This window comes from Pararge aegeria, chromosome 2 (assembly GCF_905163445.1).
Source record: "Pararge aegeria chromosome 2, ilParAegt1.1, whole genome shotgun sequence".
Taxonomy (NCBI): Eukaryota; Metazoa; Arthropoda; class Insecta; order Lepidoptera; family Nymphalidae; genus Pararge; species Pararge aegeria.
Window position 1 is genome coordinate 6,308,951 of NC_053181.1, and position 11,598 is coordinate 6,320,548.

Here is an 11,598-nt window from a genome sequence, read left to right on the forward strand (position 1 = left end):
ATGCAGATGTCACTAACTTAGGTCCATTTTGAATAAGGCGGTTGATTATAGCCACTCTTCGTTCATAAAGAGTTCTGTTTTGTCTTACAATTACTATATTGTTATATGTATTGCGAGGCTACCGTAAGTATACCTATTTCTTTAAATATTTCACGAAGGATTCACGTGATTTAAGTTTATATATTGACCGTAAAGCTCTTTTCTGCAATATAAATATAGCTTCACATCATGACTGAAACCTGCTTTCAAAATTCCAAGTTTCTAACCTCAGCGGTTTAGGCTGTGCTTTGATAATAAGTCAGTCAGGACTTTGAATGTTATATTAATTAAATTAATATACTTATTGCGAAATTTATAGAAATCCAATTATCTCTATGCTGCTGTCCTAATTTGACCACATATCTCGTCCTTTATCTACCGAGCCGGTTTTCGCATTTAAAACTTCTCGTCTGTTGTACGTGCATCCCGTCCATCAATTCATAATATATTAACAATAAATAATCAATTTTTTTCTCATAAGACATGAGATTTTGATTTTGATGTCTGCCAAGAAAAGAAATATTTTCTAAATTTCAGGTTTGTAGACTTATCTTAATCTTTCATCATTTGCTTCATTTGTTTTTGGGTAATGAGTAGGTACGTGGATTTTATTTATCAACAGTTTAGTTAGTTTTCTCAGCGTACGCCACATTACGAATTTTTAATCAAAATTTTGCTTAAAAGCTTTTTTTAAATAAATGGCCCGCGGCGGCCAGGTTGGGAAGCTCTGATGTAAACAATCTAAAAAAAAAACAAAAAAAAGAACAAGAGTTTATCTTTAAGTGTGCTTTTATTATTATGTTTATTATTTTAAAATAAACTTTACATTAAAAAGATTGTTTACATTATAGGACAGTTAAGAAAAAATAAGACTTAAGCTAGCTAGTACGCATTTCATGACGTAATCTCCTCAAAATTATAAACGTCATATTGGTTTTATTCCACCACTAATATATACATGGTTGTAAAGCCTTCAGAGGGTTCAATGAACAATTTTGATTTCTTGTGACGCCATAAGTTTCCTTATCTCCGTGTACTAATATTTCATATCTGTGCTTTTCCACTTCTTTGCCTTTATACGGTAGGTAGCATGTTTTGTACAGCATATGAACCTTTCCAACCACAAGATCATCATCTATCATCGCTCGTCCAACATAAACAGTTTCATTTCGCACTTCTGATGTTCCAGCTTTGAACACATTCTCAGGTATTAAATTATCTTTACACTTAACCCAAATTGCGTCATATCCACAAAGAATCTGAAGATAAAAAAAATACCAAATTATTTTGCAAGTACGCCAATACCGGGTCCTTGATTATCGTAAGACGAAATACCCATTTCTTAAACATGCTAGGAAATATTATAACCATCAATTTGGCAACCGTCTTCGAGATAAATCGAAATTTTTGTACTGGCTAGCAGCTTCCGTTAAAAATTGTATGAAAAACCACGTCGGTCGTGTAATTTAAAAATGGAACTATCTTTTAAATAGCAACAAAGGAGGTAACTTTTGAAAGGTTTTATTTAAATTTCGAAGTGGCTTGCAATTGGAAAGCTGTTTATTAAAAAAAAAAAACAAATTATCACTTTAAGGCTTTTGAAAAGTATTGGTATTTGACAAAATTAGCTCAAGTGAAAGACATGTTTGCGAGAATAACTATACAAGCTGAAGATGGATGGCTTTACACGTTCGTCCATCAATGCCTCTTATGCTGGCCGCTACAGTAATGCACTATTAATTACCTTCATATAACAAAATATCGGTGAAGAAGGTATTAATTGGATGCGCGCGGCAACGGTTCCGACCTGTTATAGTCTTGTGTTAAAATAATATTTGTCAATTAATAAGTTGAGGGTTATTTATCTAAGCGGGTGGAATGTTTGGCGGAAATACATCACGCCACTTATGACTTGAGGTTGTGGATCAATCCGGATAAGCCGGCGCAAAAAACGAAAAATTTAAAATTATCAGCTTGTTTTCTGTAACGTCACTCTTGAAATTTGCTCGGGGCTAGTGTTGCCCAAATTCAGTCTTGGTCTTGCAGTCTTGGTCTTGTTCTTGCGTTTTTGCAAGACCAAGACCAAGAACAAGACCGCGTATTTTTAGCAAGACCAAGACCAAGACTGACCGTGCAAGACTTGAGCAAGAACAAGACATAGCCTGCAAGACTCTTGCGTCTTGCAGCTAGGACTTAGCGCTATTTCACGGAGTAGTTAGGTGTAACAGTTCGGTGTATAGGTAGGTACGCTTAGGAATTCTATGAGACGCAAAAAACTATATCAAAGAATATGAAAAACTGGACCTATGCGCATTACGACTAATACCATAAACATAGCGAATAAAAAAATATCTATTAAAATCAAACTGAGTGCATGAATAGTTATGTTTTAACCATCGGCACTTTGATAATGCGGCATCAAAGGTTTTGTACTTACTTCTCAAAGAAATTTGCCGCTTTTCGGAAGTACATGGTTATGATACACGCGCCGGCGGCTTCTTTTGAAATCTAAAACAATCGTTGCCGCCGCGCCGAAATCATAACATTTGACACTATTCATGCAAAATAATTTCGAATTTTAAGAGTACCTACAGGTGTTCCAAAGAATAAATAAGTTTCAGAGTGCTTAGAATGAAAATGAATACATTATACTGATCACGCAAGTAGTATTATGATTAGGATAAAATGGTGAGGATAGGTAGTAGATGTCATAATAATTCATTCTAGTAAGTAATTATAATATTGATTACTTATATGGTTTTAAACTAATTACTTAGGTACTATTATTGTACATTTAGTCATTATATTTCTTAAGTTTTTACAAGAAAAAATAGCAAAAAAGTGTTCGAATATCTCTGAGAGAGATGATGAGAGTAAGTATTTACTAGCTGTGCCCGCGACTTCGTCCACGAGGAATAGTAACTTTGGAGGTATAGTGACGTTCAGGATTTATTTATTTATTTTAAAACTTCTGTCATCAAACATACAAACGAACTCTTCAGCTTTATAATATTAGTATAGATGCACGCCAAAACATTCACTTATATGTAAAGAATAGTGATTGGCACTAATTCTTTACATATATTTTATTCACGGGTCGCGTCTGTACAAGTAGGTAATATTTAGTGTGTGTTTGTACGCCGCACGCGGCATCGTTCGATTTGCGGCGGCATCCTTTTCATAGAGCCGGCACGTGGCGAGGCGGCGCCGTAAAAAGCAAGGAAACGTACTATAAATGAAGGAATTATTTTAATTCCAGTCATTTCCAATTGAGCTGTGCTTCGATTCTAACTTAATAATTGTTTTTACTAATTCTCGTTGTTTTCTAAAAACGTATCACGTGTACAATTTAATATGAGTGACGAAGATTCAAATTATTCTAGTCCGAGTAACGAGAGTTTGAGTCACAGATCTAAAAGACCCAAAAGCAAATTTGAGGAGTTTTTCGAAATAATTCATGCATCCCAAACTGCCTTGTGTAAATTGTGCCAACATAAAAAGATTGAAATAAAAATGAAAAACAGAAACACTTCAGGCTTAAGGAAACATCTAATGTCTTTCCACAAAAAGGAATCAGAAATATTTCTTCCTGTTAAACCAAAATTAAGTGGAGATATCACAAGCTTTTTAGTAACCGCTGGAAGAAGTGGACAGGTAAGAATATTTTTTTAACAGTTAAAAGAATTTTAACTCCGCGTAGCTATTCATGCGATACTTTCAAAAACGCCATTAACTTACGTAAGTATTTTTGAGTTAGTGGTGTTTTCATCTAGGGGTGCGACATATTAAGTATGTAATTATCGTCTTAAATATTTTTTATAAACACCCATATTTTCATTTAATCGGCCAGTAACAACTAAGTACTTTATTTTGGTAAATTACAGTACAGTGCAACCTTAATATAACAAATATCAATTTAACGATTTTCTCGATTTAACAACAACAAACCTCCTCCTCTTATACGCTCAAACCTAGTATGTTTTAAATAATAACACAAGATTTATTGTTTTGTTTCAGTCGGAAAACAGCAGTGACAACATCACGACAGCTACAGTTGATTGGGTGGTGAAAAAATATCTTCCCTTCTCATTTTTCGATGACGAAGCTACACAAGTATATTTTCGACGTATTTGCCCTAATATGGTGTTTCCTAAAAGGTCTACACTTAGAAGGAAAGTCAAAGAGCGATTTGAAGAGCTCCAATTGAATCTCAAGGAACGACTTTAACCATTATCATCTAAAATGTCGTTTACCATTGATGGGTGGACGTCAATTGCTGGTAGGAGTTACTACGGGGTTACTATTCATTATATAGACAACGAATGGAAGTATCGATCTGTAGTTCTTGATTTTATACCATCACGCGGTCGACATACTGGGGAAGATATTGCAACGATTTTCCATGAATGTTTATTGGAATATGGCATAATTGATAAAATACAAGGTATCACGGTCGACAACGCAACTGCAAATACCAAATTTATGTATGAACTGGGCAAACAGCTGCCGCCACACTTTGATTCAGACAATCAACATTTCCGGTGCTTTGCTCACATTTTAAACCTTGGTGTACAAGATTTATTAAAGACCTTAGCATTACACTGTGAGTCTGACACTAACGCGCAAGATCAGCAGTACGAAGACTATGCAGACGAAACTGAGGATGAGGAAGATGAAGAATCTGCACCAAATATTGCTGACTCGCGTACATCTGTAACAAAGTTACGCAGTATTTCCAGTAAAATAAAAAGAAGTGAGATAGTGAAGAAGAAGTTTCAGTCTGCTTGTGAAGCAGCTGGCGTGCCATCAAATCTAAATGCCATTCTTGACTGTCCAACGAGATGGAATTCCACACATGAAATGATTGGATTTGGTTTAAAAGTGAGAGCGGGCATTGACATATTGTGCAGTTCTGTCACCGAATTGAATGATTTTCAAATCACAGCTAATGAATGGCAGGTACTCGAAAAATTACATAAATTTCTAATAAACTTTAAACTTTTAAGTACAAAACTTGGTGGAGACAAATATGTTACGTTACCGCTAGTCATTGTATCATTTAATCTCTTGCTAGATAAAATTGAATCCATGGTAAAACAGTTAGATGAGAAACCTAATCGATCTGAAGTGGATGAAAGGCTCATTCTAGCTTTCCAAGCAGCTCGAGACAAAATGCTTAAACATTACAAGAAGAGCAACTGGATTTATTGTACTTCTTTAATTTTAGACCCAAGGCATAAGGCTCAGACTTTTGACCTGACAATGTGGGGGAAGCAACTTAAAACAGAAAGTCTGCGCAAGTTCAATGAACTTTATGAAGAATATAAAAGTCTACACTCACTGAACAAATCTCTGGAATTACCAGAAAAAGACAATAAAGTATGTGATGAAGATGAAGACGTAATAGACTTTGATAAACTCTATGAATGTCCCTCGACGTCATCTGGATCTTGTCTTCAAGGCTTAGTGATAGACGAGTTGGAGGAGTACCTGAGAAAACCAAGAACTGCCAGCTCGGAAGACATTTTAGATTGGTGGAGGACGCATGAGACAGAGTATCCGATTTTATCGAAAATGGCCCGTGATTTTCTCTCAATACCTGCAACTTCAGTACCTGCTGCGAGGTTATTTTCTAAAGCATCATTAGTAATTAGAAAACATAGAAATAGGTTAAGTGATGAGTCAGCCAGATGGTTACTTTGTATTAATTCTTGGTCAAAAGAATTGATATAAAGTATCATAACCTAATGATAAAGCTGTTGATTTGTGTTGTATTTTATTTTTTATTCAAATAAATGATAAATCGTAAAACTCTTTTATTAAATTTCTTATAAGTTGAGGGTTCAATCTCTTTCTAGACAGATAAGTATTGTTCTTTAAAATACAGTCAAGTTATTGTAATTAATTTGTTTTTTTACATGTTTTAGCAAATGTAAGCTTATAAATCATAAATGTTTATTAAGAAACAGTTACTTCCATGGAAAACGACATATAGGTCAGTTGATTTTTCGAATTTCTTATCAAATCTTCAGTTATTTATTAATCTGCTTGATCTTTACTATGGCTATGTTAATTCAAGCTCACAATGTTCCAATTCTAATACGTTTTTCTAAGATTTAAAGTAAACTTTAATAAATAGTAATAGACTAATAGGTAATTGCAAGACTTGCAAGACTCTTGCTGCAAGACCAAGACCAAGACCAAGACTGGGAGCGCAAGACCAAAACCAAGACCAAGACCAGGTGTATTGGCGCAAGACCAAGACCAAGACTGGCTAAGTCTCGTCTTGTTCTTGCATTTGGGCAACACTACTCGGGGCCTATGGTCACATTCCACTCACAGCGGAGAAAGAATTTTAAATGCAATTATTAGCAACTTTTAAAAGTTTCGTCAACGAAGCCACGCTTGGAGGCTCGCGTAGTGTGCAAGCGTCTGGATTTTAATTTCTTTAGGACAGATCACTTGGCAGACGATGTTATCTCCTTGCACTAAAACTCACAATCGTTTTCATATAATCAGGCCAACTCTAAAAGTGTATGCCATAGAGTTGAAACTGCAAAAGAAATGCTGGCTCGTCGTTCAAGCGTAAAAAAAGATTACAGCTACAAACTTTTATAAAGGAAATATTTATCTTAACTTTGAAATTTTGGATAGAAGCATATATAATGAAAAATAAGCTTAATTTGCTATACTCCGCAATAAGCAGGAAAATCGTTATTTTTGAATGTGTAATTTATAATTTCTTCAATCCTTATACTCCACATCAAACAGATCTTCGGCAATGTACCCTCTACGCAGTGGCGTGCACTCCATACATGCACAAAAGCACTGCATACCCTAACATTGATATATAACTCGTATGGGAGGAGAATTTGTGCCGTTTTATGCAATTTTCCTGGTGTATGCATACCCTGGTAAGAAACCCAGTGCACGCCACTGCCTCTACGTACATTTCCGCTCCGAAACCGGACCATCCTTAGGATGTTGACTTTACAATCAATAATTGTTAAGTAAATGAAAAATTATTTTGTGCTACTGTGGTGCTACATGATTTTTCAAAATTAAAACATGGTATTTTTCCAAAGTCCGAACATCTTATTCCGCATTTTAACGCGACTGAAGTTTGCTGAGAGAAACTTGAAGAAGAAACGAAAAAAAGAAATTGAGAAGTTTGAGAAACCAAAGCATTATCGTTAATTTTTTGAGTTAAGTATAATAATAGATATGCATGACAGATAGGTATAGTAAGAATATTAGTATAACAGATTATAAAATCCACTGTTTAAAAAAAATACAATACTAACTAAGAGGACGGTGGGCAACCCAATTTCAGATCAAAAAATTGTTTTGTGAATACTTGCCTCAAAATCTTTTTTCTGGTGTTCGATATGGCCCCACGGAATAGATGCTTTATTTTTTGATGCTATATATTTTCCAGGACACATTGATCTACCGTGCTGTGCACGAATAATGTATAGGGGCTCATTCTCAAATCCACCTATCAATGCATCAGGAGGCAATTTATCGTCCATCATCTTAACCCATCTTAATTGGCCTCCTTTTACGTCTTTAAGTCTGAAAGGGTCCAAGACAACAGGGCTGGCTAAAAAGAAATTAGCTATACTATAACGTAAAATGCTTATAATATGATCACAGTTGAAAAAACAAATAGTAAAACAATTTCCTATATGCAAACATTCAATAACAGTACCAGGATGAGCTCTGCCATATAATACTCTGTTACTACTAAAGTTAAAGCTGTTGAAACCGCGAGGAACTGCTAGTAACATAATGACTGTAACAAAAAATAGTAAAAATATTGTAATTATCTAATTGTTGATGAACTGCAAAATATAGCGATCCGCCATGACAGGTGAAACGCCGAATTCAAAATTATGACGTCACGTCTATATAAACATAATCTTGTACTGCTTGAACATATCAAGTATTTTGCGATTTCAAACTATCAGTTGCTAAGTATATTTTTTGAAAACTCTGATTTTGGTTTTCTCTCGTGTAAACTCTGACTCTGGATTGGATTTCTCAAAAAGAACAATTGGTAAATACAAAATCTCAAAGTGTGTCTACAAATGTAAGTACCATATTATTAAAAAGTAAACATTTTTGCAGGTGGTTCAAGAAAAAGTTATCGAACGATAATACAAATCGTTTTATAAGGGAGAGGTAAACTTTTAGTATTACAACAGCATTCCCTCACACAATATGCTTTTCTTTGATTTGCCTATGACGTCAAGAGTGCGGCCATGACAGCCGTCGAGCGTTTTCATGGGAAATATTTTTATATAATTTCATTATGTCTACAAGTTGATCTCGAGAGTCATTATGAAAGTCTCGCGAACAGGTTCGACGACTTCCAGCCTCCCGAACAAGCCGGTTTCCGAAAGGGCTTAAGTAACATTGACCACATACGCTGCGGCAAGTTATACAGAAGACCGAAGAGTATAAGCGGCCACTTTGCTCAGCGTTTGTGGACTATGAGAAAGCTTTTGATTCGGTGGAAACCTAGGCTTTGTTAAGATCACTGCAGATACCGAATTGACTACCGGTACATCGAAGTTTTGAAGTGCTTGTACAACAACGCCACTATGTCAGTCCGTCTACAGGACCAGACTACGAGACCGATCCAACTGCAGCGAGGAGTAAGACAGGGAGATATTATCTCCCCGAAACTGTTTACTGCTGCGTTAAAGAACGTTTTTAAGCTTCTGGATTAGAACGGGCTTGGCATCAACATCAACAGCGAGTACGTCACTCAACTTCGGTTTGCCGATGATGTCCTCAAGAAGTTTAGAGAAAGAGGTAAACCGCGCAACCCAATTCGGATGGGCAGCGTTCGGGAAACTCCGTATCATTTTCTCCAGTGCCAGAAGACTAAAGTCGTCGATCATTGCATGTTGCCAGTGATGACTTACGGATCCGGAACGTGGTCGCTTACTATTGGCCTCATAAGTCATGATGGGCAATGAAGAGAGCTCAAATCAGAAATGAGGAGATTTGTAGAAGAACTACAAAGAGTTACTACACTTCAGTTTCGCAAGCTGAAGTGGCAATGGGCAGGGCAAACAGCCCGGAGAACCGATGGAAGTTGAAGTCTTAAGGTGCTCGAACGGCGCGTAGGCAGCGGTAAACCCTAACGAGGTGGACAGATGACATCAGGCGAGTCACTGAGAGCCGCTGGAGGCAAGCGGCCCAGGACTGTGGATTGGGGAACAAAAGACCTATGTCGAGCAGTGGACGTCAATTGGTTAAATTGATGATGATGATGATGATGATGATGAAAAAACAATAAAGTAAATATCCCCATGTTTACTTTATTACTTTAAAATAGTAAAAAATAAGTTAATTTAATCGCATGACGGCATCAGAGAGCGCTATGCCAGGTGCCGTGACGGAATACGACGTTTCACATCAAAAAGTAAAGAAAAAAACTTACACTCGACCGTAAAATTTACGCGTTCATCAGCTGAAAACTTTATAAATCCTATAAGTTGTTTTGGGCTCTGTTCTGTGAATATTTCTTCATACTCAAGGAATGGTTTGAGAAGCTTGGAAGATGACATAAATCCAATTCGTATTGTGTCATTGTACCAAGTTAACCAGCACTTTCGATTGCTTTTTGCTGAATGATATACAATACTTGATGTTATCATCTTTACTCCATCTTTTATCAATGTTACGATAGCACAATCAGACCTAACCTGTAATGATTAGTTATTTTTGAAACTGTTGTATAATAAAGGGGTATTAAAACATGAATGTGGATCTATCACATGAGAAACCAAGTGTGATCCCATCACACATGTGTGTATCACATGCATGTTTTAATAAACACATTGTGTTATCAAGTTACATACAAGGCTTTGTCTACTCCCTTATATGAATCCTCTATAAAAGATTCTCAAACAGTTATCTTACTGCTAACATTAAAACAGCCAGTCTTAGTATCCCAATATCATCAATTACTGACTATATACAATTAAAGTAGGTACCAATGAGATAATTATTCTCGGCGGAATATTTATTTTAACCACTTAATTCTTTATATTTTCCATGAAATTCGAAAAGAATAATAATAAATAAAAATTTATTTAAAATATCTGACAGTGTGCTCTAAAAACTTGAATTGATCATTTTTTGTAAACATAACAATAAAAATATCAAAGAAAAATGGCAGGGATTTGAATAACCTGCTATTTTAATAAAAATATTTAAAGATGATGATGTTGTTTTGTATTTTCAATGATAGTCAGAGTAACTATTTAAAAATTTATAGGTATTTATGTAAAATACTAGTGATTGTAAAAATCATGGGTTAGTATAGTGCATACCAACAGTAAATCACTCACATAATATGTTTTATTTCAAGTAAATTATTAGTGTGTATAAATATTTTTTCACTTATCATAAGATGGTGAAACTTGCTCTATATCTCATGGTGGATGCAACGAAACTGCAGGGCACATCTGGTATTCAATAATAAATATTATGACTATGAAGAAGTAACTGATGAAAAAAAAGATATAGAACTATAAAATACATAAGTCTTACCCTATAAATGGTTCTGTGTGGACAATCTTTCTCAATAAAGAAAATTTCCCATAAACGAGAGTTTACAAAAAATATCATACCACCACTGTCTGCTTTAGAAATTGTATAAGGTTGTTGCAATATTAAGTCGGAAACTGGAAAAAAATAGCATAATTTCAAAAAGTTTCAAACGGTGATGATAAAGTTTTACACACCAACATTTACTGCCATTTTTATAACTTCATATAGATAGTCTACAAAGAAACATAATTATGAATGTATGTTTATAACAATAATAAAGCATTATTCCATCTTAATTAACTGCTGAAATGTATATTGAAGGTATTAGGTATAATTAATGAATATAGCTTACATAAATACTAAACCATATTCAATAATTGAAATACTAAGTAGCAGTAACTAAAAACTAAGTGCAGATATATAGTGGCAACTACAAATCTTGAAGACTGTCACCAATTATTACCCTGTAAAACCTATGTGAATATAAATATAAATCTTCTAACCTAACCTTCAGATATGAGCAGTAACGTAGGGACAGTTCAGATTATTACCCACTTTCAGCAAATCATTTTATATTTAGTTTGACTGAATAATTATTGTTACTTGTTCAGTTTATTTTACATAAATATAATTTGTATGAGCACAGTTTTGGTGTATGAGCTTCTCTTCTATTTTTTCGTCGTCATATAATTTGGTTTTAACGCTCCCAACAGTTTAAAAAAGGAATTAACGTATTCAACGTTTATTCAACTATCTTAAAACTGAGGTGTAGCCGCTCCAATATGTAAACAATCAAAAATAATTTCATTTATTTGTATAAAGAAATAAGTACTAGGTACATAAGGAACTCACACTTCAAAACGGTTTCCATGTTTATGTATTTCAAGTTTTATTTCATATGATACTTAAATTTGCACTAAATAATGGAAATAGAATCAATTTTATATCAGTTTCAAAGGCCTGTTTACATTTTAATTTGTCAGTTGTCTA

At 34.7% G+C, this 11,598-nt stretch overlaps 1 protein-coding gene across 2 annotated transcripts; it reads right to left on the bottom strand.

Moving 5' to 3' along the window:
* Positions 1-829: 829 nt before the first annotated feature.
* Positions 830-11,598, bottom strand: LOC120634652. Of its 2 annotated transcripts, none has more exons than XM_039905387.1 (5): positions 11,461-11,598; positions 10,609-10,742; positions 9,494-9,758; positions 7,401-7,642; positions 830-1,298 (listed from the first exon to the last, which is right to left on the bottom strand). In XM_039905387.1, exons 1-5 carry the CDS (start codon positions 11,477-11,479, stop codon positions 987-989), a joined length of 972 nt encoding a protein of 323 aa, XP_039761321.1. In that variant the 5' UTR covers positions 11,480-11,598; the 3' UTR covers positions 830-986. The 2 variants fall into 2 exon arrangements, with proteins under 2 accessions (XP_039761321.1, XP_039761324.1); XM_039905390.1 differs by lacking the exon at positions 11,461-11,598 and adding an exon at positions 11,117-11,341.

Coding starts and splice junctions, on each gene's coding strand:
- LOC120634652 (XM_039905387.1), bottom strand. Junction 9,759..10,608: donor CACACAGAACCATTTATAGG/GTAAGACTTATG, acceptor TAATCATTACAG/GTTAGGTCTGATTGTGCTAT. Junction 1,299..7,400: donor ACCAGAAAAAAGATTTTGAG/GCAAGTATTCAC, acceptor TTTTATCTTCAG/ATTCTTTGTGGATATGACGC.